The following is a 24347-nucleotide window of genomic DNA, read 5'->3' on the forward strand; positions in this document are numbered from 1 at the left end:
TGAAGGAGACATGCATACACTGGCAAGAACCCCAGATATGTAATCAGAAGACCTGGGTTTTAGTCCTGCCACTGGTTACCTGTATGATCTTGGGCAGGTCACATGACTTCCTGGGAATTCAGGTTCCTTATGTGTAAAATGGGAATCATGCATTTACTCTCTAAGCAGGGGTGTTGAAAAGAAAGTGTTGCATAAACTTAAAGTACTGGATAGGTATGAGTTCAGTTATTATTAATTCAACATCAGATCTCTTACCTCTGTTTTTCTTTCTATAGCTTCTGGCCATCCTCACTGCTTCTTCTGCCACCTGGAACTTGGCTCTGACCGTGAAGTGCCTTCCAGATTTGCCCGCCATGTAAATGTTGAGTTCAATATGCCAACCACCTCTGCCTCCAAAGCCACTGTCAGATCCATCTCTGTGGAAGACAAGACTGATGTCAGGAAATGGGTCAACTATTCTGCACACTACAGCTACAAGGTAGCATTATTTCGGGTTGACAAACATTCCTATCCCCCCCCACCCTCATCACCATCCTTTCTTTTTTTTTTTTTTTTTAGTGAGGTAATTGTGGTTAAGTGACTTGCCCAGGGTCACATAGCTAGTAAGTGTTAAGTGTCTGAGGCCGGATTTGAACTCAGGTACTCCTGACTCCAGGGCCAGTGCACCATCCTTTCTTTCACAAGAGTCTTACCTGCTTCAAGGCCTCATCATGAAATGGAGGGGTAGACCCTAAGGTTCTTGAATATTCAATTGAATATTGAATTGAGCACAAACAGTTCCTATCAAGCTGAAAATGTTTTGAGTGTGGAACCAATAATAATCTGTGGGTCTGACTTCTGAGGATGTCCCCTGGATAGTAGCTTCCTAATTGGTCTCTCTGCCTCAAATTTCTCTCCACTTTAACGTAGCCTCCAAATTACTGCCAAAATGAGTTTCTTCAAGTACAGATCTGATTGTGTCGTTCTCCTACTTAACAAACTCCAGAGGCCTCCTATTGTCTTTAGAATCAAATGCAGATTCTTAGATTTCTCATTTAAAACCTTTTATGATCCACTTTCCCAACTGAAATCACTCTCCTCCCCACTCCCTACAATTTAACCCCAACCCTTCGTTCTGTTCCTTGTACAAAACACTATCTTCCATCTCCATGCCACTGCAATGGTTACCTCCCATCCTTGGAATGTTCTCCGTTGTTACCTGCATCCGTTAGAATCTCTTCTTTCCTTCAAAACTTACTCAGCTCAAGTATGACTTTCTATGTGAAGCCTTAACTAATTCCTTCATCAGCTATTGCCCACCCACCTGCCAAAAAAATTACCTCATTTATTTCGTATGTAAGTATACTAAATCTACAAGTATATAATCTTATATGTATATGTGAAGTTATACATATATAGTATGTGGTATGTATGTGTTTGTTTATATGCATATTATCTATCCTGATAGGAGGGTTAAAATGTAAACTTGAGGGCAGGGGGTGTTTCACAGTGATTAGTGAACTGGTTTAAAGCCAAGAGCACCTGGCTTCAAGTCTCATCTTTGATACATATTGGCTCTGTGACCTTAGACAAGTTACTTAACTTACCAGTGCTACTCTGTGACTATAGGTTGCAAAGAAAGTGCTGACCTGCATTGATAGAGGGAGTTTCCTCTCCCAGAATATCCCTAAATGAGTGACATCACAGGTCCAATTTAGTCCCTGTCACAGTATACACCCAGGCCCTATCACCAATGCCTAACAGAGTGTCTGGCACATAGTAGGTACCCTAATACTTCTTGATTGATTAAGTGATTGAATAGTCATGCTAAGTTCACAAGGGCTGATCACCCAAAGTTTGGCTTAAGGGTAGTGAATTTTTTGGCCATAAAAATTTGCTTAACTGAGTATTAAAGAGTAGAGGTTTCTTTTGTAGTTAATTTGAGGATTTATAATAGTGAAAATGACTTAATCACTCAAAGTTGTTGTTTGTTGGTTTTTGGTTTTTTGGGTTTTTTTTCGGGGCAATGAGGGTTAAGGGACTCACCCAGGGTCACACAGCTAGTAAGTGTCGAGTGTTTGAGGCCGCATTTGAACTCAGGTCCTCCTGAATGCCCCTTCAAAGTTGTTCTTAAACCATTATTGTTGGGGCAGTTAGGTGGCACAGTGGATAGAGCACCAGCCCTAGAGGGAAACCCCTAAATTCCTTTGAACTAGCTTAATTGGAAACGGTCTGGGCAGGGAATAGGTTAAGCTTAGAGTTAAGAATATTTATCTGTATTTCTATTTTCCTATTTCCTTATCTTTGATTTGTATTAGTTTCACCTTTGTTGTTCAATTAATTCCCAAGAAATAAAATGTGATACTTTTGTGAACTAAAGCTTAGAGGCTCCTTTCTTATTGGCCTGGGAGAAATATCTAAAAAGGGCAGTTCAGAGTGGAGGGAGAACCTAAAAGGTCCCTCATATTTCCAGGACCCCAATATTAAGGCAAGTCACCCGAATAATGTTCTGTATATCAAATTTTGGCTCTCACACTTAACCCTCATTGCCCCACAAAAAAAAAACAAACAACCCACCAATATTGTTGTTACTGTATAAAATGCATACTTGTTGGTAATTTACAATTCTTTTAAGAACTATTTACAAGTATCCTTTGATTACATACCTACTAGGGAAGGCAAAGGAAACAATTTACATTAAATGCAATTATTAAAATAATAAACAAAAATCATGAAGCCCTACTCAAGAAAAATATGCTGATAATTCTGAGCCTTGAACTCTAGTCCTTGATGCTCATAATAAATTCGTTGTAGAAGATGAGTGAATAAATGAACAAAGATAGCATTTTTTAAATTGTTTACTATGTGCTGAACACTGTGCTAAGCCCAGAGGATATTGATATAAACAAGGAAGTCCTTGACCATAGGCAGGTAACATCCAAATGCAAGAAGATAACACATAAAGGGAACAGGTACTCATGAGGTGTTAAAATTTGGAAATGGCCAGAGAGTGGTGTGGTGGCCTGATTCTGTGCAAGTAAAAAAATCTCAGTAATCAGTGCCCTAGGCCCTAAGGGACAGCTGGGTGTTGTAGTAGATATTGTTTGGAATCAGGAAGACTCCTCTTCCTGAGATCAAATCTGGTCTCAGATACTTACTAGTTGTGTGACCCTGGGAAAGTCACTTAACCCTGTTTGTCTCAGTTTTCTTATCTGTAAAATGAGCTGGAGAAGGAAATGGCAAACCACTCCATTATCTTTACCAAAATACCTCAAATAGGGTCATCAAGAGTCAGACAAAACCAAAAAATGACCCTAAGGGTAAATTCTGAGTTCCATCAGGAGGATGGCAAGAGTGTATGGTTTGGCATTTTTAATTTTTAAAAAAATTTATTTTATCCTGAACTTAAGATATAAAACAACCATTTCCATAACATGGTAGAATAGGAAAAATTTTTTAAAAGATGGTTGTAGGGGCAGCCAGGTGGCGCAGTGGATAGAGCACCGGCCCTGGAGTCAGGAGTACCTGAGTTCAAATCCTGCCTCAGACACTTGACACTTACTAGCTGTGTGACCCTGGACAAGTCACTTAACCCCAATTGCCTCACCAAAAAAAAAAAAGATGGTTGTACATGAAACTGCAAATCTGGTATATACACTTGCTGTTCCTTTTAAATAAGTAATAAAAGTTAGAATGTTTTAAAAAAAATACAGGCTTTCGTCTGTCTCTCAGTGGAGGGACTTATCCATAACAATGAAATCAAGGATGCTGAAATTGAAGGAGTGTTTCCCACAGCCTATGTCTCTTTACCCCCTCCCTTGCCAAGAATGACAGGTGGAGAAATTCGCTCTCATGCTGAAATAGCTGGTAACATGGGATAGGACAGGAAAAAAAAAACAATTGAAAATGAAAGGTAGGTTTTAAAAGAAGGGAGAGAGGGATTAAAAACTTCTATATTTTGTATCCCTAGTACCTAGCACATACTAGTTTCTCTATAAATTCTTTTTCAATTAATTCATCCATTGATGTCTATGTTTGCCTTCTCATCATCACTAAAGAAAAAAGAATAGAAGCGTGGTGGAGGGAATATTTGAGGTTTCTTATATAATTTGTGCAACAGGAAAGAGGAATTGAAAATGGCAGAGTTGTGGCAGGCAAGTTAGGAACCCAAAGCAAAAATTGTTCCTTCAGAGGTACAAAAGCTCTCTGATGAAAATGATTGCCTAAGAATTAGGATTGAACAAATGAAACCCAGTGACTTTATGAGAAACCAAGACACAATAAAGCAAATCCAAATGAATAAAAAAAAATAGAGGACAATGTGAAATATCTTCTGGGAAAAAATGCTGACCTGGAAAATAGGTCCAGGAGAGATAATTTGAAAATTATTAGTCTACCTGAAAACCATGAAAGAGCTTAGATATCATCTTCCAAGATATTCTCAGGGAAAATTGCCCTGAAATTCTAGAAGCAGAAGCTAAAATAGAAATTGAAAGAATCCACTGATCACCTCCAGAAAGAGAATTCCAAAAGGAAAAGTCCTAGGAATATTATAGCCAAATTCCAGAGCTCTCAGGTCAAGGAGAAAATATTGTAAGCTGCCAAAAAGAAAGAATTCAAGTACTGTGGAGCTCCAGTCAGGATAGCACAAGATCCAGCAGCTTCTACATTAAAGGACTGGAGGGCATGGAATATGATATTCCAGAGGGCAAAGGAAATGGAATTACAACCAAGAATCACCTACCCAGCAAAACTCAGCATAATATTTCAGAGGAAAAAATGGGACTTTAATGAAAAAGAGGACTTTCTGATATTTGTGATGAAAAGACCTGAACTAAATGGCAAATTTGACTTTCAAATACAAGACCCTAGAGAACCATAAAAAATTGGAGTTGGGGTTCATACCTGGGATCATGCAGTGGGTGACTGTCTTGTGTCTGAGGCCGGGTTTTGGCTGGTCTCCCCCTGGGTCCAGGGTGGATGCTTTGTCCACTGTGTCACTTAGCTGCCCCATGATGACATCTTTAGGGTTAAATTGAGGGGTGAGGGGAATGGACTGGGGGAGGGGAAGGGCAGAGGTGAAATCCTACATGAAAGAAACAGGAAAAGGCTTATGGAGTCGGGGAAGAGATGGGAGAGGATCAGGGCAGTAAATGAATTTTACACTCATCAGAAAAGGCCCAAAGACCTTAAACTCATCAGAGTTGCCTCAAGGAGGGACTAACACACACACCCAACTGGGTGGAGTAATCTATTTCATCTGGGCAGTAAATGAGCCTAACACTCATCAGAATTGGCTCAAAGACCTCAATCTCATTAGAATTGGCTCAAGGAGGGAATAATATACACACTCAATTGGGTGGAGTAATCTCTCTACCCCTCCAGGAAAATAGGAGGGGAAGGGGATAAAGAGAGAGGGGCAAAAGAAGGAAGGGCAGATTGGGGGAGGGACAGACAGAAGCAAATCCCTTTTGAAGAGGGATAGGATGAAAGAAGATGGATAATAGAAAAAATATCATGGGGAAGAGAATATGATGGAAGGGAAACAGTTAACAATAGTAATCATGAAAAAGAAAAAAGGGGGAAAATTGTACAAAAAATATCTATAGCAACTCTTTGTGGTGGCTAAGAACTGAGAATCAAGGGAATGTCCATCAATTGAGGAATGACGGGAAAAGTTGTGGTATATGATTATGGTGGAATGGTCTTATGCTATAGGAAATGACAAACAGGATGATCCCAGAAAAACCTGAAAAGACTCATGAACTGATGTATAGTGAAGTGAGCAGAGCTGGGAGGACTTTGTGCATAGTGACAGCAGTATTGTTCAATGAGCAATTGTGAATGACTTAACTACTCTCAGCAATGCAATGATCCAAGACAATCCCAAGGGACTAATGACGAAGCTTACTTTCCACCCCCATAGAAAGAAATGATAAAAAGAGCAGTTGTGGAGCGGGGAGGAAAGGGAGGGAGAAAAATTTGGAACTCTAAATCTTATGAAAATGAATGTTGGGGGCAGCTAGGTGGCGCAGTGGATAAAGCACCAGCACTGGATTCAGGAGGACATGAGTTCAAATCTGGCCTCAAACACTTGACACTTCCTAGCTGTGTGACCCTGGGCAAGTCACTTAACCCCCACTGCCCCGCCAAAAAAAAAAAAAAAAAGATAAAAGAAAAAGAAAATGAATGTTGGGGGCAGCTAGGTAGTGCAGTGGCTAGAACACCAGCCCTGGAGTCAGGAGGACCTGAGTTCAAATCTGGCCTCAGACACTTAATACTTACTAGCTGTGTGACCCTGGGCAAGTCAACCCCAATTGCCTCACCCAAAAAATAAAAAAGAAAACAAAAGAAAAGAAAATGAATGTTGACGACTACCCTTACATGTAACTGGAAAAAATAAAATAAATGTTTGTTGCTAAAATAAAATAAAATGAAATGAAAAAAAAATTGTTCCTTCAGGGATGGTTGGTGTGAACCTGAAAATAAAGGTAGGAAGTACTCAGTCTGCCCACTTTGGCTTGACATCATTAACAAAAATAAAAGTGGGTGGTTAAAGAAATGTATTGTATAGCAGCAAAGAAGTCAAAGCCATGAAGAGGGAGCAGAACCTTATTATAGCTTTCTGAGATACATACAAAGCTGCCTGGTTAGATGACTTCTTTACTGACAGATTAGGTAGAAGATAGGAGGAAGTATTTATTTAAGGATTACACGTAACAGTAACTATAACTATTCTTTGCCTTTGTATGGCAAATTGCTTTCACAATATCTTAACGTTTGTGAGGCCAAATTCCCTAACCACCAAAAAGAACAAGGGCTCCCTCTTGTGGGCTGTGTTTTTTCAGCCCTAGAACTCACAGAAGTCTGTCCATATATGAGCGGGTCCATGTATTTTAATGTATTGCCCTGGAACCCTGAGTATCATAAGATGCCAAGGATATTGAGTAAAACTCCATTTTACTCAAGACCTAGGCTGCAGCTCTTATCTTAATATGGAGGTGTCCCTGATTACTCCAAGGCTCTGCTGGCAGAGTATAAAATTGGCCATGTCCTACCAAGTTGGAAAGGTTTTAAGAATAGGTCAAACAATGGGCTATGTATGTGTCATCTAGGGACCAGCCACACTGCATTCAGAAACTCATCACTGGAAGGTTGGTCAAAGGTGATGAATATTTTCAGCTTCAGAAAAGCATGACTATCTAACATTAAGATGTATATCCACGGGGCAGCTAGGTGGCGCAGTGGATAGAGCACTAGCCCTGAAGTCAGGAGTACCTGAGTTCAAATCCAGCCTCAGACATTTAACACTTACCGGCTGTGTGACCTTGGGCAAGTCACTTAAACCCAATTGTCTCACTAAAAAAAAAAAAAAGAAAAGAAAAAAAAAGATGTATATCCACATCAATGAAATCACACATCCTTGGAGCTGCTGTAAAAAAAATCCTCATGATGACATCCCAATATTCTAAACCTTACATCACTTGACTTAACAAAAGTCCTTGCTACATATTTGTTTCACAATGTGATTCCCTCATCACTTATAGCATATAAGTATAAAACCTCAGGAGTTTATAGAAATCTGTTGTTTTTTTAGGGCAAAGAAAGGGCTTGGAATAGAAGAATAAAATATGATCAAGTGGACCCAGAATGTTTTATTTTTTTTAATCAGGCCTTAATATTTTCATTTTCCATAGGATTTAGATCAAGACTGTAAGGAAGGGTCTTTATAAGAGCACCTGAACAATGAATTTTACAAGGGGTGAAATTCTTTTAAATGTAACTTCATGGGACAAAAGGAGGCACCTAATAGTCAGTTGGTCTATGATCATAATGAAAGGGAATTTTCTGCCTGGTTTTTTGCAATAGGTTCTCCCTTTCTTTTTCTTGGGAGAAGGCACATAGCTTTAAACGTATGCTATTCTTAAATACTAAAGTTCAGATTTGCCCACCCCCTAAACATTCAATTTCATGTGGCCACAAACTCTTTGATAATCCATGACCTCAATGAGATTATTATCTAGTTAGATCAGAACTTAGAATTACCGAATTTTGAAATCAGAAAGAACCTTAGGGGTCATCCAAGCCAACAGCTCCATTTTACAGAAGAGGAAGCTAAGGCCCAGAGAGGTTATGGAACTTCCTCAGAGTTATATAAAAGTAAGTAATAGAAACAAGAGAACTAGTATTTTCTCTGCTCTGAGAAAATGCTCATCCTTTTCTATGCTATGGAGGAGGAGAATAACCTAATAGCTTTTGTAGGAGAAAATTTATATTATGGAAATTTAAATCACCACAATAACTACTACCACCACCACCATTTTTTTTAAATTTTAAAATATTCTTTTAAAGGAGAAAAACTGAACTACATCTGTAAGACAGTGGTTGATTTTTTTTCTTTTTCTGGTGCGGGGCAATGAAGGTTAAATGACTTGCCCAGGGGCACACACCTAGTAAGTGTCAAGTGTCTGAGGCTGGATTTGAACTCAGGTCCTCCTGAATCCAGGGCCAGTGCTTTATCTACCGTACTACCTAGCTGCCCGGACAGTGGTTGATTTTCAAGCAAATATTTCAGGAAAGTCTCTTCTTTACAAATAAACCTCTAAAAATATGGAAGCTGGGTAATATATTGATGCTGAGAGGACTTACCTCTTATCAGTTATATAAAAAGATAGATGCTGCCTAATGTGATAAAATAATGGGATTTAGCAGATACTCAAAGGCCCACCTGGAGATTAATCTAAACTGATTGAATTAAGTGAGAGTGATTGACTGCTGATTAGCCTACTTCAAGTTAACTAGATTGTAATCACACCTGACTAGCCCTTAAGAAGGTATTGTTCTCAGAAACTAGACTTGGAACTTAACCTTCAAGTCCAGTGACCAATGGATTTGGATGACAGCTTGAAGCAGTGTGTAAGGACCGCCCATACTCCAGATCTATAAAAAGCTTCCACAATCAGTTTGCTGGGGAGTTCGTGATTGAAGCAGGCTTGTGGTGGAGGACTTGAGGAAGAACCATACCAGGCTGGAACTCTAGGCTAGATAGGCCTTTTCTTAACTTTCTGAGCTCTACGTGAATACCTGTATGCTTTAATAAATGTTTAATGCCCAAAGACTAGTGCTAAAGCTTCTAATTTAAGGTGATCACACAATTTAGATTTTAAACATCACACTAAGAAACAGCAAAACAGATCATAACCATTTCTTTGAGGCTTCTTCCCAGTCTTGATCATGGACTCAGTAGAGTTGGACTTTTATTTTGATTCCCCTCTTTGGGAGGGAACTCAGATACTCCTACATCCAGGGCCAGTGCTTTATCCACTGTGCTACCTAGCTGCCCCTTGATTCCCTTTTTATAATTTTTTTAGCTTCCAGTTAAGGCTTATTAATTGTACTCATGGCTTTGGGGTTAAAATATTTCCTTAAAGTTATGTTTTCCCTTGTGCTAGATTTGTAATAATAAAAACCTTTCATTTGTATAATACTTTACAGTTTATAAAATACTGTCATATATTATGTCATTTGAGCATCACAACAATATTTTGAGAATCAAGTGGGCTTGAGGAAGTAGCACTATACTTATTTTACAGATGGGGAAATGCTCATATTGATTTTTTTTTTAATTTTTTTTTTTGTGAGGCAATTGGGGTTAAGTGACTTGCCCAGGGTCACACAGCTAGTAAGTGTCAAGTGTCTGAGACCAGATTTGAACTCAGGTCCTCCTGACTCCAGGGCCAGTGCTCTATCCACTGCACCACCTAGCTGGCCCTCATATTGATTAACCATCTTGCTCAAGTTCATCCAATAATCAGAACCAGGGTTCAAACCTATGTCTTCTGATGCTAAGTCCGGTGCTCCTGCTTCTGTGCCCTACAACCTAAACACTAGGATGGTTAATACTATGTGAGAAAAATGTCAGTGATGATTGTCTTCAATGGGCTGTCATGGTTGAGTATGTGCATTTGGAGGTAATTATTGCCAGGATCTAGCAATAAGGATCAACAACTGGAGGAAAACTAGGGGAAAAAATTTGAAGACCTTAGGGCCAGGATGTTTAAAAAAAAAAAAAAGGACCCATGGAGTTGCTGGGTGGCAGTGTTAGAAAGGAAGCCCAAGGTTCTGGGTTTAGGAAATGGACCATGTTGGAAATAATGATAATAGAAGCTAACATTTTTACATAGTGCCTGCTATGTGCCAGGCACTGTGCTAAGTGCTTTACAAATATTATCTCACTTAATCGTCACAACAACCCTGAGAATTAGGTGTTATTATTATACCTATTTTATAGTTGAGAAAACTGAGGTAAATACAAGTTAAAGACTTGCTAAGGGTCTCACAGCTAGTGTCTTGAGGGATAGATTTGAACTCAGGTCTCCTGATTTCAGGTCCCAGCAGTCTACCTCTGCATCATCACCTAGCTGCCTCTTTTCTGTGTTTGCCCCATAACAAGATTATGGAGATCAAGACAACACAGGGCTAGAAATGAAAATATTTACTCTACTATTCTCAGAGGATTATTGTGAGGAGCAAATGAGATAATGCATGTTACCAACCATAAACGGAAGTCTTCATGTGGAGGTCAGATAGCCAAGTGTGGGGGGTATATTATAGAAGAGAATCCCTGTAAGGATACAGTTGGCTAGTATATTTTGCGTTGTATACCGACAAAAAAGATGTATATGTGAATTGTCATATGGAGAGAATAGTAGCAGAAAACTATTTTGCCCCTTTGGCCCCCTTGATGCTTCTGGCTGCTTATTAAAGCCCTTCCTTAGTCCACAGAAAGGAACTACAATGGTTTTCTTTCTTTCTTTCTTTATTTTTTTTAGTGAGGCAATTGGGGTTAAGTGACTTGCCCAGGGTCACACAGCTAAGTAAGTGTTAAGTGTTTGAGGCCGGATTTGAACTCAGGTACTCCTGACTCCAGGGCGGGTGCTCTATCCACTGTGCCACCTAGCTGCCCCAACTACAATGGTTTTCAACGAATTCTGATCCTGGTTGAGGCAGAGGTGGGCAGGTTGGAGCTATAGGGATGGTTTAACATTGACAACTATAGGAAGCAATGTGATAGTAAAAAGAGGGATAAATTTGGGATAAGAGAATCTGGGTTTGAATCCTAGTTCTCTGCCCATGTGGCCTTGGATCATTCACTTAACTTCGCTGGGCTTCTCAGTTCTTTCAGCTTGTAAAGCAGAGGAGGAGATTTTCAACTAGATCAACCTCTAAGCTGTCTCTCAACTCTTAAGTCTATAGTTCTGTGGTTTCCCCTTCTTCCTTTCTCTACTCCCAGTTAGATCTATTGACTGAATTAGACTCTACCCAAAGAAGAGTAGAGTGTTTTCCTGGAAGCCCCTAGGATAACCTGGGAAAAGAACTGGGGTATAGTAATCCTGGATATGATGCCTGCCTAGTGTTCTCATCATTGGATTTAATCTGTACATCCAACCCTACCCACTGGAGAGGATACTGGGGACCACAGCAAATCATAGCATCACAGTCAGTTAACAAGCATTTATTAAGTATTTACTATACACCAGTCACTCTGCTAAGAAAGGGGGAAAAAGTGGTCCCTGGCCTAATTCTACTTAGGTCACATTCTAATAGGGGATATAATATACAAACAACTATGTACATAGAAGATATATGCAATATAAATGTGAGGTAACCTCAGAGAGAACACAATAACAGTAGGAGGAAAGGGAGAGAGAAGGAGGGAAGACTAGGAAAAGCCTTTGGAAGTTTTTGGTTTTTTGGGTTTTTTTGCAGGGCAGTGAGGGTTAAGTGACTTCCCCAGGGTCACACAGCTAGTAAGTGTCAAGTGTCTGAGGCTGGATTTGAACTCAGGACCTCCTGAATCCAGGGCTGGTGCTTTATCCACTGTGCCACCTAGCTGCCCCCTCAATTAGAGTTTAAAGAGGTTTTTTTCTTCCTTTTTTTTATGTTATATCGTTTTCCTATTAAATGTATTTATTTTCTTGGCAGGTGGAAATTGAACAGAAGCAGAATTTGAAATCGGGACTTTGAGGAGACGAAATTGAAAAATCCCAAGGAATGTGGGGTACAGTGAATAAGACATATCACTGACGCAATGATGGTTTCTCATCCTGCCTAATAGAGTACAAGTCAGTACTTACCACAACCACTCCTCTAATGTGGCAATGTCCTTGGAATTTCTGCTCACAAACTTGCTGGATTTAGACAGGAATCTGAATGGTGGTTGGTTTGGCAAGGCTGGTTGGCTTAGATTATGCATTGAACGGTGTACGGGTTCAATTGACTTTGGGGGACTTACTGTCCAATGAAGCCTGCCTGTGTACCTGCCTTTTCTCTGCTTGCCTTTCAGAAGTGATGTGTGGTATGTAGATTGCTTTAGACATAACTCCTGCCGTCTCAGAGTTGGAATATTTCCCCAGAGTATTTTTCCATCATTTGTGTGGGTTTCCTTTAAAAAAAAAAAAAGACACGTGTAAGAGTTGGGGAGTTGGGTGGGGAACACAGGTCCTGAGGGATAAATTCACCAAGTACTAATTTCTCCATCTCTTGAGTTTAGGGAAAGTTCAGAGGAGATGTAAAATCAATATGGCTTCCTTTCTATCTGGGTCCCTTTGATGTTTGCCCTTCCACTTTAAATATGAACACTAAGCAACACAAGATTTCATAAATATTTTTAGTCTTCACTTTAGGAACTCTTGCTCTATTCTTCTAAGATTTCTATAAACTTGCCCTTACAAGGTTGTTCACACTTGTTCATGGTAGGAATTAAGAGCCAAAGGCCCAGGAGAGTATCTTTTAAAAGATTAGATCAGCAGTCCTGTGCCAGGGAATCATTTGAAAGGAAAGAAAGTTTATTTGAATGAAGTCTTTTTCAGCCCAGGGCCTTAGTCACCACCAAGTTATATTCAAGTCATGAGAGGGAACACTTTCATTCTGTGTGTGAAGTAAATACTATATTTTGTATTTAGGAGAACCTGGAAAAGAAAAAACGATGATAAAAAACCTTTCTTATTTACTACTTCAGAGTAGATACGCAGGTATCCCTTAGACCGGCCTACATTTCACATTGAAAATAAATTTCTAAAATAATTTTACAACATATTTTTAAAACTCTAGCTACATGAGCTTACCCAAAATATCAGTAACTTACCGGCTTTTTGTTTCTTCTTTTTTTTACAAATCTAAGAGTAGCACAGACCTCAGTCTTGTAGAGGAAAAGAATGTTTTTGTTTTTGAATGTAGAATCCTGGTTCTGAGGACTTTGCATTTGGGGAAACTAAGTTTTCTTTGCTTTCCCTTGCCCCATAGCCACACTGGGTGCCACTGTCTCCACCTCCCCCTTCTAGCATAATTTTGCCTGTCACAAGCATAATTGGATTTCCCTTCCTCTGGGCTGAGATGGGGTTGCTACTACTTTTCCTTGTCATCTGCAACTTCCTTCTGTAATGAAAAACATACACAGCCTTTTAGCAAGTACACAGATGGCACAAAACTTTTAGGGATAGATAAAACACTGGACAAATCAGAATCAGATTTGTAAAAGATTGACAGGCTGCAAAAATGAAGTGAAATAACTAAATAAATATTAAAACTCTGTGCTTCCCCCCCCCAAAAAAAATTCATATAAGGAGAGAAAAAAACTATAGCTAACGTAATAGCAATACTTGTTGGAGGGGGGAAAATGTGTGGATTTTAGTTCATGGTAAGGTCAGTATGTCATGGCTGCTTTTAAAAGCTCACACAATCTTAGACTACATTAATGGATGATATCCTGTCCTGAAAAGCAGGGATAAACTTCTTAGACTCCTTAGACCCGTACCTCCACTTAAGTTATGAATTCGAGTATGTCCACAAGAGGGCAACCAGAGTGAAGCAGGGTATTGGAATTATGTCATCTGATGATCAGTTGAAAGCAACTGGGAATGGTTGAGCCTGAAAAAAAGAATGATACCTGACTTCATGCATTTGAAGGGCTGTCCCTCAGAAGCGGGATTGGGCTTGGTTTGACCCCAAGGAATAGAACAAAAAAGGTCCTAAAAACTCTGCAAACAATGTCATTTGTTCAGCCAAAATACAAAAGAAAGAAAACAAAGAAAGAAGCCTTTATATTACTTTGTACTTTACATTAATTCACCCTACAGTTATTAGGAATACTGTGACCCTAAGCTGCATTTAGGGGCTTTTGGTTTGGTGCATTGTGAATGGCCAACCTAAAAAACATGGCTTTTGTAAATTACCCATCAATTCTGATATGCAAATGTATTGACTACTTTGGAGGAGTATGTATATGTGGCTATGAACAGCCTTCTCTGTGTCACCAGATTACAGAGTGAGACTTTTTCATCAGAACACAGATCAAATGATTCCACAAGCTGTTAGCTTTTTTTTTTTTATTCACTTGTTTTAGGTCTAGAACCTTATTCAATAACCCAAATAAAAGGCTAAGAAATGAACTCAGGAGGACCTGACAAAGAAGCACATCTAGGACAGGTATTTTTTTAACCATTAACACTTCCTCCTTTCCCCTCCTAAACTCTTATCATACTGACCATTTCTTATATTTTTGCATTTTACAGTGGATAAGGGCTTCTGCTTGGCCATTCTCTTTCTATTTCTGGTCACTTTCATTCTTTCTTCTTTCTACACAACTACCAGGACTCATAACACATATGAAATGTAAATAAAAACATTTTCATCTTTCAAATGTGAAATCTTTTCTATTCTTATACAGTTTATTTTTTTGGAGGGGGTGGGAGTGGGGAAAGTGGCAGAAGTGTGACTTTATTTTCCCAGACAATTGTTTGTACTAAATGAATTCAGTCCATAATAGGACTTTAGGAAATAAATCAGTAATCACTAGCTTATTACTCCTTTTTGGGGAGTTACAGAGGAGATGAGGGCAGGGGAAGAATAGAGAGTCTGCCTCTATTAAGGATTTTAAATACTCATAAAATATTTTCTTCCTCTCATTTCTAAAAGTACATTTAGCATGGAGGCAAAAGTCTCCACTTGACTATTTCTAATTGCCTTTTAGTCCCTTCTAGAAGGAAACAGAAGCTTTATTAATCCTCACCTGTGCCTCAGCAAAAGCTCATACTAAAGTAAGAAATGCCTTGTATTTCCTGAAGGAATAAAATCATTCTCCTCCCACCTCTTTCCATACCCCAGCTGTAATTTTCACCTAATGGTAACAGCACTTATCTCATATGATGGATTGTTGTATTTAGTGCACCCTCTTCTTTGTTTATGACTATATTCAAGAAATAATAAAATGTAGATACCTTCCCAGTTCAAGGCCATGGACTCAATGGTGCCCTCCTGCATTTAGGAGAACTCTGATATCACAATGTTTATTTGAGAGATGAGCTGAAAAGGAGGGACAGTCTAGTGAGAACAATTATCAGCCTTGGTGAATCAGACTTTTAGTTATTTGATGTTTTTCAGTAGCAGCCCAGGATATTAAATATAACTTCCTTGTGTTAGATCTCTACCTTACAAAAATAATGTAGAAGACTCTTGCCTGATTTGGAAATTGTATATGTATGTGTGTGTGCACATGTGTGTATATTTCTATATGTATCTATATATGTGTGCATACACACATACATTGTGTGTGTGTGTGTAAAGATCATTTTAGTGGAGAGAGTAGTACATTGAACTGGAACCTTTTTAAAGAAAAGCCTTGAAACCATTTGATTTCCCCTCACTGTCTTTTAGGCTACTTTCAAAAATCCTATTCATTGCAAAAGGAGACAGACTTTAGATTCTCTGTTTTATTTTAATTGATTTCTATGCAACTTGGAGGATAGAACAATGTAACGGTCCACATTTTCCAGAGACAGAGAAGCATTTAAAAACAAAATCTCCACCCCACCATATCTGTGTATATACATGTGTATATGCATATGTGTGTATATATATATATGAATACATACACACAAACACACACATATACACAGAAAATCTCTAGCCAATATTGGCAACTACATAAATGTCTTTGGCCAAGGCTCTCTGATCCAATCTCCCAAGCTGGTTTGGTTCCCATGTCTGTTGGTGCCAGTTCTCGGAAGTGCCAATTCTGTGTAGCTTTGACATCTTGTAATTCCCATTCTGGTCAGGTTTGAATTTTTTTATTTGTTGTTTTTTTTTTTTTTAACTGGAAAGTTGTATACCTTTTCAGAAGTTATTTATTAAAAGAGAAGAAATGTTTTGTTTCACTGGAGGATTTACATGAAAAATGGTCGTGATGATGGATTTCATGAGGTGTGTATATTTTAAACAAATAAATGAAAGTGAAAAGACTCTATGAAGTCATCAGATATTGAAATTAGAAATGGGCTTATTTAGCAAAGATAATAGATGGAGGGTGGTAAATACACTTTTTATACTATTTAGAGCATGTTTAACTCTAACTGAGGCCTACCCTTTTTGTTTTAAAATTTGAAGGAATAAATGTGTTCCCAGCTCCCTCCTGGAAATTTCTAGGTTCAAACCTAGTCTTCAAAGCTCCAAAACAGTAATATTCTATTTGAATCATGTGGGGAGACCTCTGCTCTGTTTTAAATTTACTTGTCCCACTTAAGATGGTAGCCTGTTCCTTAAAGATACCAGTTCAATGTGCTACTTCCAAGTCAGTAAAATATCATCTTAACTTTGTTTAAACCACGGCATAGCTACACCTGGTATTTCACATGCAACCTGGTTGTCAATCCCTTAGGAAGATATGTTGGAACTAGAGAACTCCAGAAAAGCACAGCCAAAAAAGCAAATGGAATATAGCAGCTTTCATGAGGATAGACTCAAAAAGATGAAGATTGTGGACAAGTAGGACATAGACATAGTCACAAAATCAACGAATATTAGAATGGTAGGCTCCCTTAAAAAATTACATATGTGTGCGTATGTGTATATATATATTCTATTTGATGTGTGTACATAATGCATACATACATCAAATAGAATACTAGAATATATCATAGAATATAAGATCTGGAAGGGACATTTATTTAGTCCAAACCCTTCCCTCCCAACACCACCTGTTTTTTACAGATGAAAGAACTGAGGCCACAAGGGAAGTTAAGAGCTCAAAGCCAAACAATGACAGCTGTAGTTTTAGACCTGGATATTGGAGTCTGAAGGCTCTGCTCTGAATTTTATGAGCTATGTGACCTTGGTCAAGTCACAACCTCTGAGTTTCACCTGTTTCCTTATCTGTGTAATGAAGATGCTATCCCCTCAGGGTTGTTGTGGGCTGAAAAGCACTTCTTCAACCATACAACGCTATGAGAATATGAGTTGTTGCATGACAAATATTTTTTCTTTTCTTTTTTTTTTTTTTTAAGTGAGGCAATTGGAGTTAAGTGACTTGCCTAGGGTCACACAGCTAGTAAGTGTTAAGTGTCTGAGGTCAGATTTGAACTCAGGTACACCTGACTCCAAGGGCCCGTGCTCTATCTACCGCGCCACCTACCTGCCCATGACAAATATTTTTAAAGCTGCTTTACCATAGCCAAAATTAAACATAAGGATTTCATTACCTTGAGAGGTCATAAAGACTGAAAATAAAAGCAAAAAAGTATAGATAAATATATGGATGATATTCCACTATAAATCTAAGGGATGGTTTAATGCTGCATCTTTATTTTTTAGAGACCAAAGTCCTCATGATTAATACGGCTGATTACCATATAAAACACTTCACCTCTGTAGGCCTCAGTATTCTCATCTATAAAATGAGTGGTCCAAATTAGTTACTAATTTTTTATGATTATTTTCATAAAATGACCCTTGGTTTCCACTTGGTATCCAAGACAGTGGATGGATCATGGACCTGACCCTCTATATTATTTTTTGTGTGAACCAAGAAGATTTTAAAACTATAATGCAGATCGAAATTAATTGTCTTCCTCTTAAATCTTTGATCAACATTTTCCTCATCTCTAACTGCTACTATTTGTTCAGGCAGGAAAGGAAATTCTCCATAAGATTTTTTAATACAGAAAAGGTAGGGAGAAATCAAGGGGTCATATTGGAGTGGGGGAAAATTAATTGAGAATTAACACCTCGTGCACTGCCCCAGAGAAACAGGGTAATGCTATGCTTATGGGTGACCCAACCTCTAAGGGATTAGGGAGCAACCAGAACATCCTTTAATTTGAACGGAATCAGGAGAAGGCCTTCATTCAGGCCTGAAAAGACTTATCATTATCAGGCGGATATTGCCTATCCCAAAATTATTTACATATCCTATACAAAGTTTTTAGGATTGGGGAAGAAAGAGTGGTAAATATATTAGGTACTTTTGTACAAAGAGTAAAACCTAAATTATTCTGCCCTGTCAACCTGCTTTGCCTATCGTCTTATACAGGTGAAAGAACAGCATATCTTCTGCCTCTATAACTTCAAGAAGGCAAAAGAAAACACAATGTGTAGATATTAACATCCTCTGATTGTTTGCAAAAGTATTGCCTATTATTGGAAGTCTTAGAAACTTGAATGAGAGGACTTGGTTACAGGACTGCCTCAAGTTCCTAGGCCTCAGTTCTCTCATATATAAAACGAGAGGGCTAAACTAAATGGACTCTGGATTCCTTCTAGCTCTGTATCCTATGGATCTGAAAATCTTTCGCCAACAATCTCCTAGAATATAGTTTCTTTAAAAAACAAAAAAACAAAAACTATGGGGCAGCTAGGTGGACGCAGTGGTTAGAGCACCAGCCCTGGAGTCAGGAGGACCTGAGTTCCAAATATGACCTCAGACCCCTTAATACTTACTAGCTGTGTGACCCTAGATAAGTTTACTTAACTCCAATTGCCTCAACAAAACAAAACAAAACTATAAATGTCTCACCAATGCCGAGCCACGGACTCCAAAGTTATCATTTCCTTTTTCACTTGTGATGTGTTTAGGCATGCTTTGAGTTAATTTTAGTTGACTTGGAAATGTTAAAATCCAGTAAAGAACTCCAGTCTCTGCATTTCTCCCTACTTATTTTCTGCCTCTTGGTATAATCTGGGGCACCTATTCTAGCCATACTGTGTTTTCATGAAGCTTAAGCACCACAGCCTCACCTCAGTGCTTTAGGGCTAGCTGTACATATACCGTATAGTGTCTTAAGGGAAGGACTCTGGAGACAAGATAACCAGAGACAAGGAAAAATCCCCTTAGAAACTTTGACAGCCATGTAGGCCTAGAAGTCCAAAGGTTCCAAAGCGAAATGGGTTTCTAAGAGCACTGATGCAACTGAAATTTAAACCAAGTAGGTATGTAATATTTATTCCCCATGGCTGACAGATCCTGGAAAGTTGCTTTGGCACTTCCACAGCATAAACTAGAAACAGTATTCTGGTGAGGGGTGACTTAGCTGTGTACCTCTTGCCTACATCATGGTGTAGTGGAAAGACCGCTAGGCTTTGTGATCAGAAGATCCAGACAAGAATCCCAGCTCTACCACTAAGTCCCTGAGTGACTTCAAGCAAGTCACTTCATCCCTGATCTCTCAGTTCCCTCATCTGCAAAGTAAGGGCATTGGATTGGACTATGTCTAAGCCACCCTCAGGCTCTAAATTTTCTTGATCTTATCTTGTCTGTAATGAATTCTAAACTATCAGGATGCCATCCCAGATTGGTTCAGCTGCTCATTACACTGTTTGTCATTCATTCTCACTTAATTGCATCTTCTTGCACTATTGTAATTGATTTTATGTAATAAACCAGTATAATTTTTTTTTTTATATGTGCATCCATAATAAAGTCTACACACTGGCCAACTTTGTAGAAATGGAATTTGTTTTGTTTTCACATTCCTGCTGAGGTTAATGAGTGATGCCAATTTTGTTAACAGAAATTAACTGTTAATAAAAAGTTTTTTAAACTGTTTTATTGAAATTTTATCTGAGCATGCATGATTAAGGATAATTGCAGTTGTGTCAGAGCTAAGGCTCATCAATGTATCATTGACTAGCCAATGGTCCATCAGTGATTCCTACTGCATATTAGCATAGTAAGTGCTTAATAAATGTTTTTACATTCATTCAGTGATTAGAAAATCCCACTGTGCCATGTGACAATTTTCTCAGCCTAATGGTTTACTTAGTTAAAACTATTTGCAGTTACATGTAAAATTTAGGCAACATAATCAGTTACTTACTGTCTATTGTGTACTGATTACTGAAATAATATTAAAGCCTCTTAAAAAGTTTATAATCTTGTCATGACATGGTAAAATGAAAGTGTGGGGCTGAGTCAGAAGTTCTGGGTTCAATCCTGACTTCTACTTACTAGAAATCTGCATGATGCTGAGTAAATTACTTAACATCTAAGTCTCAATTTCCTAATCTGTAAAAATGAAGATAATACACTACTTTTCTTTTTTTAAGTATTTTATTATTTTCCAGTTACAAAATGATAGTTGTTCAACATTTGTTTTCAACAGGATTTTTACTTCCAAATTTTTTTTTCTCACCCCACTTCATTCCTCCTCCCCAAGACAGAAAGCAGTCTGATATAGGTTGTATAGGTACAACCACATTAAACATCTTGTGAAAGAGAATCAGAGCACAAGGGAAAAACCTCAAAAAAGAAGGGGAAAAAAAACAGGTCCAAAAGTAGAAACTGTATGGTTCAATCTGCATTCAAATTCAAAGTTCTTTTTTCTGCATGTTTTATATCATGAGTTCTTTGAAACTGTTTTGGATCATTGTACTGCTGAGAAGAGGCCAAGTCTGTCTTCATTGTTCATCACACAATGTTGCTGTTACTGTATACAATATTGTTCCTGGGTCTGTTCCTCTCAGTTTGCATCAATCCTCCAGGTTTCTCTGAACTCCTGCTCATATTTCTTACAGCACAATAGTATCATTACATTCATATACCACGACTTGTTTAGCCATTCCCCAATTAATGAGCATTCCCTCAATTTCTAATTCTTTGCCATCACAAAGAGAGCTGCCATACATGTGGGTCCTTTTCCCTTTTCTATGGTCTTTTTGGGATACAGACCTAGCAGTGGTACCACTGGGTCAAAGGGTTGAACAGTCCCAGAGCCCTTTTGGCATAGTTCCAAATTGTTCTCCAGAATGGTTGGATCAGTTCACAGCTCCACCAACAATACATTAGTGTTCAAATTTTTCCACAGCTTCGCCAATATTTATTATTTTCCTTTTTTTGTCATATTAGCCAATCTGATAGGTGTGAGGTGGTACCTCAGAGTTGTTTTAATTTGCATTTCTCTGATCAATAATGATTTAGAGGGGCAGCTAGGTGGCGCAGTGGATAGAGCACCGGCCCTGGAGTCAGGAGTACCTGAGTTCAAATCTGGCCTCAGACACTTAACACTTACTAGCTGTGTGACCCTGGGTAAGTCACTTAACCCCAATTGCCTCACTAAAAAAAAAAAAAAAAGATTTAGAGCATTTTTTTTCATATGGCAATAGATAGTTTTGATTTCTTCATCAGAAAACTGCCTGTTCATATCCTTGGACCATTTCTTAATTGGGGAATGATTGATTCTTATAAATTTGATTAGTTCCCTATATAGTTTAGGAAATGAGCCTTTATCAGAAATGATGGCTGTAAAAATTGTTTCCCAGTTTTCTGCCTTCCTTCTAATTTGACTGCATTGCCTCTGTTTGTACAAAAGCTTTTTAATTTAAGGTAATCAAGTCTTCCATCTTGTATTTCATTAATATTCTCTATCTCTGTGTTTAGACTATAATTGTTTTCTCTCCATAGGTCTGACAGGTAAACTATTCCTTCTTTTCCTAATTTACCTATGGTATCCGCCCTTATGTCTAAATTTTGAACCCATTTGACCTTATTTTTCTATAAGGTGTAAGGTGTTGATCTATGCCTATTTCTGCCATACTATCTTCCAGTTTTTTCAGCAATTTTTGTCAAATACTGAGTCCTATCCCAGAAGCTGAGTTTTTGGGTTTATCCAAACAGTAGATTACTATAGTCATTTACTACTGTGTCTCCTGTGCCTAACCTATTCCACTGATCACTACTCTTAGTCAGTACCAAATAGTTTTTTGATGACTACCATTTATAGTATAGCTTCAAATTCGGTACAGCTAGCCCACCTTCCTGTGCATTTTTTTTTCATTAGTTCCCTTGATATTCTTAATTTTTTGTTTTTCCAGATGAATTTTGTTATTATTTGTTCTAACTCTATAAATATGCAACTCTATAAAATAATTTTTTGGTAGTCTGATTGGTATGGCACTGAATAGGTAATTAATTCAGGGAGAGAATTGTTATTTGTATTGATATTAGCTCGGCCTATCCATGAGCAATTGATAATTTCCAATTACATAGATCTGATTTTATTTGTGTGAAAAGGGTTTTGTAATTGTGTTCCTAGAATTCCTGGGTTTTGTCTTGGGAGGTAGGCTCCAAGTATTTATATTGTCTACCATTACTTTAAATGGAATTTCTCTATCTCTTGCTGCTGAGCTTGTGTGGTCATGTATAGAAATGCTGATGATTTATGTGGGTTTATATTATACCTCCAACTTTGCTAAAGTTGTTAATTGTTTCAAGCATTTTTTTTTGGTTGATTCTTTAGAATTATCTAAGTATATCATCATATTATCTGCAAAGAGTGAAAGTTTGTTTCCTCCCTGCCTATTCTAATTCCTTTAATTGCTTTTTTTTTCTTATTGCTAAAGCTAACATTTCTAGTACAATATTAAATAATAGAGGTGATAATGGACATCCCCTGTTTCATCCCTGATCCTATTGGAATGCCTCTAACTTATCCCCATTACATATAATGTTTGCTGTGGGTTTTAGGTAGATACTGCTTATTATTTTAAGGAAAGCTCCACCTATTCCTATCTCTCTAGTGTTTTTTAATAGGAATGAGTGTTGTATTTTGTCAAATGCTTTCTCTGCATCTATTGAGATAATCATATAATTTGGTTAGTTTTGGTATTGATGGGTTGATTATATTAATAGTTTTTCTAATGTTGAACCACCCCTAGTATAACTCCCACCTGGTCATAGGGTATTATCCTGGTAATCACTTGCTATAATCTCCTTGCTAATATCTTATTTAAGATTTTGCATTAATATTCATTAGGGAAATTGGTCTGTAATTTCTTTCTCTGTTTTGGCTCTGCCTGGTTTAGGTATCAACAACACCATATTTGTGTCATAAAAGGAATTTGGTAGAACTCCTTCACCAAATAGTTTGTATAGTATTGGAATTAATTGTTCTTTAAATGTTTGGTAGAATTCACTTGTAAACCCCTCTGGTCCTGGAGATTTTTTCCTAGGGAGTTCATTGATGACTTGTTCAATTTCTTTTTCTAAAATTGGCCTATTTAGGGCGGCTAGGTGGTGCAGTGGATAAAGCACCGGCCCTGGAGTCAGGAGTACTGAGTTCAAATCCGGCCTCAAAACACTTGACACTTACTAGCTGTGTGACCCTGTGCAAGTCACTTAACCCCCATTGCCCTGCAAAAAAAAAAATTGGCCTATTTAAGGATTTTATTTCCTCTACAGTTAACCTGGGCAATTTATGTTTTTGTAAATATTTATCCATTTCATTTAGATTGTCAAATTTATTGGCATACAGTTGGGCAAAATAGCTCCTAATTATTGCTTTAATTTCTACTTCATTGGTGGTGAAATCACCCCTTCATTTTTTGATACTGGTATTTGGTTTTCTTCTTTCTTTTTTTCAAATCAAATTAACCAAAGGCTTATCTATTATTGTTGGTTTTTTTCATAAAACCAGCTCTTAGTTTTATTGATTAGTTCTATAGTTTTCTTGTTTTCAATTTTATTAATTTCTCCTTTGATTTTCAAGCATTCTAATTTAGTATTTAGTTGGGATTTTTAATTTTGTTCTTTTTCTAGCTTTTTTAGTTGCATGCTAATTCATTGATCTCCTCTTTCTCTTTTTATTCATATAAGCATTTAGAGATATAAAATTTCCCCTAAGCACTGCTTTGGCTGCATCCCATAGGTTTTGGTATATTGTCTCATTATTGTCATTCTCTTGAAGTTATTGATTATTTCTGTAATTTGTTGTTTGACCCCCTGATTCCTTTTTTTTTTTACCCACTCATTCTTTAGGATGACATTGTTTAGTTTCCAATTAATTTTCAGTATACCTTTCCATGGCTCTTTATTACATGTAATTTTTATTGCATCATGATCTGAGAAGGATGCATTTACTATTTCTGCCTTTCTACATTTCACTATGAGGTTTTTATTCCCTAATACATGGTCAATTTTTTAGCATGTGCCATGTAACACTGAGAAATAGGTATATTCTTTTCTATCATAACTAACTTTTTAAATATTCTATTCACCTCTTAAACATCTTTCTTATTTATTTTGTGGTTAGATTTATCTAATC

At 37.8% G+C, this 24347-nt stretch overlaps 1 protein-coding gene across 2 annotated transcripts in view; it reads left to right on the forward strand.

The window, feature by feature from the left end:
- STON2 (stonin 2) overlaps nt 1-12968 on the forward strand; it is a 194908-nt gene extending 181940 nt beyond the window's left edge. For both annotated transcript variants that reach the window (XM_043988490.1, XM_043988489.1), the window contains 2 exons: nt 276-478; nt 11965-12968. In XM_043988490.1, coding sequence (XP_043844425.1) covers nt 276-478; nt 11965-12006 — 245 coding nt within the window. In that variant the 3' untranslated portion in view covers nt 12007-12968. The remainder of the gene's footprint in view (nt 1-275; nt 479-11964) is intronic.
- The last annotated feature ends 11379 nt before the right edge of the window (nt 12969-24347 follow it).

The sequence above is a fragment of the Dromiciops gliroides genome, chromosome 2 (genome assembly GCF_019393635.1).
Source record: "Dromiciops gliroides isolate mDroGli1 chromosome 2, mDroGli1.pri, whole genome shotgun sequence".
In the NCBI taxonomy this organism is placed as follows: domain Eukaryota; kingdom Metazoa; phylum Chordata; class Mammalia; order Microbiotheria; family Microbiotheriidae; genus Dromiciops; species Dromiciops gliroides.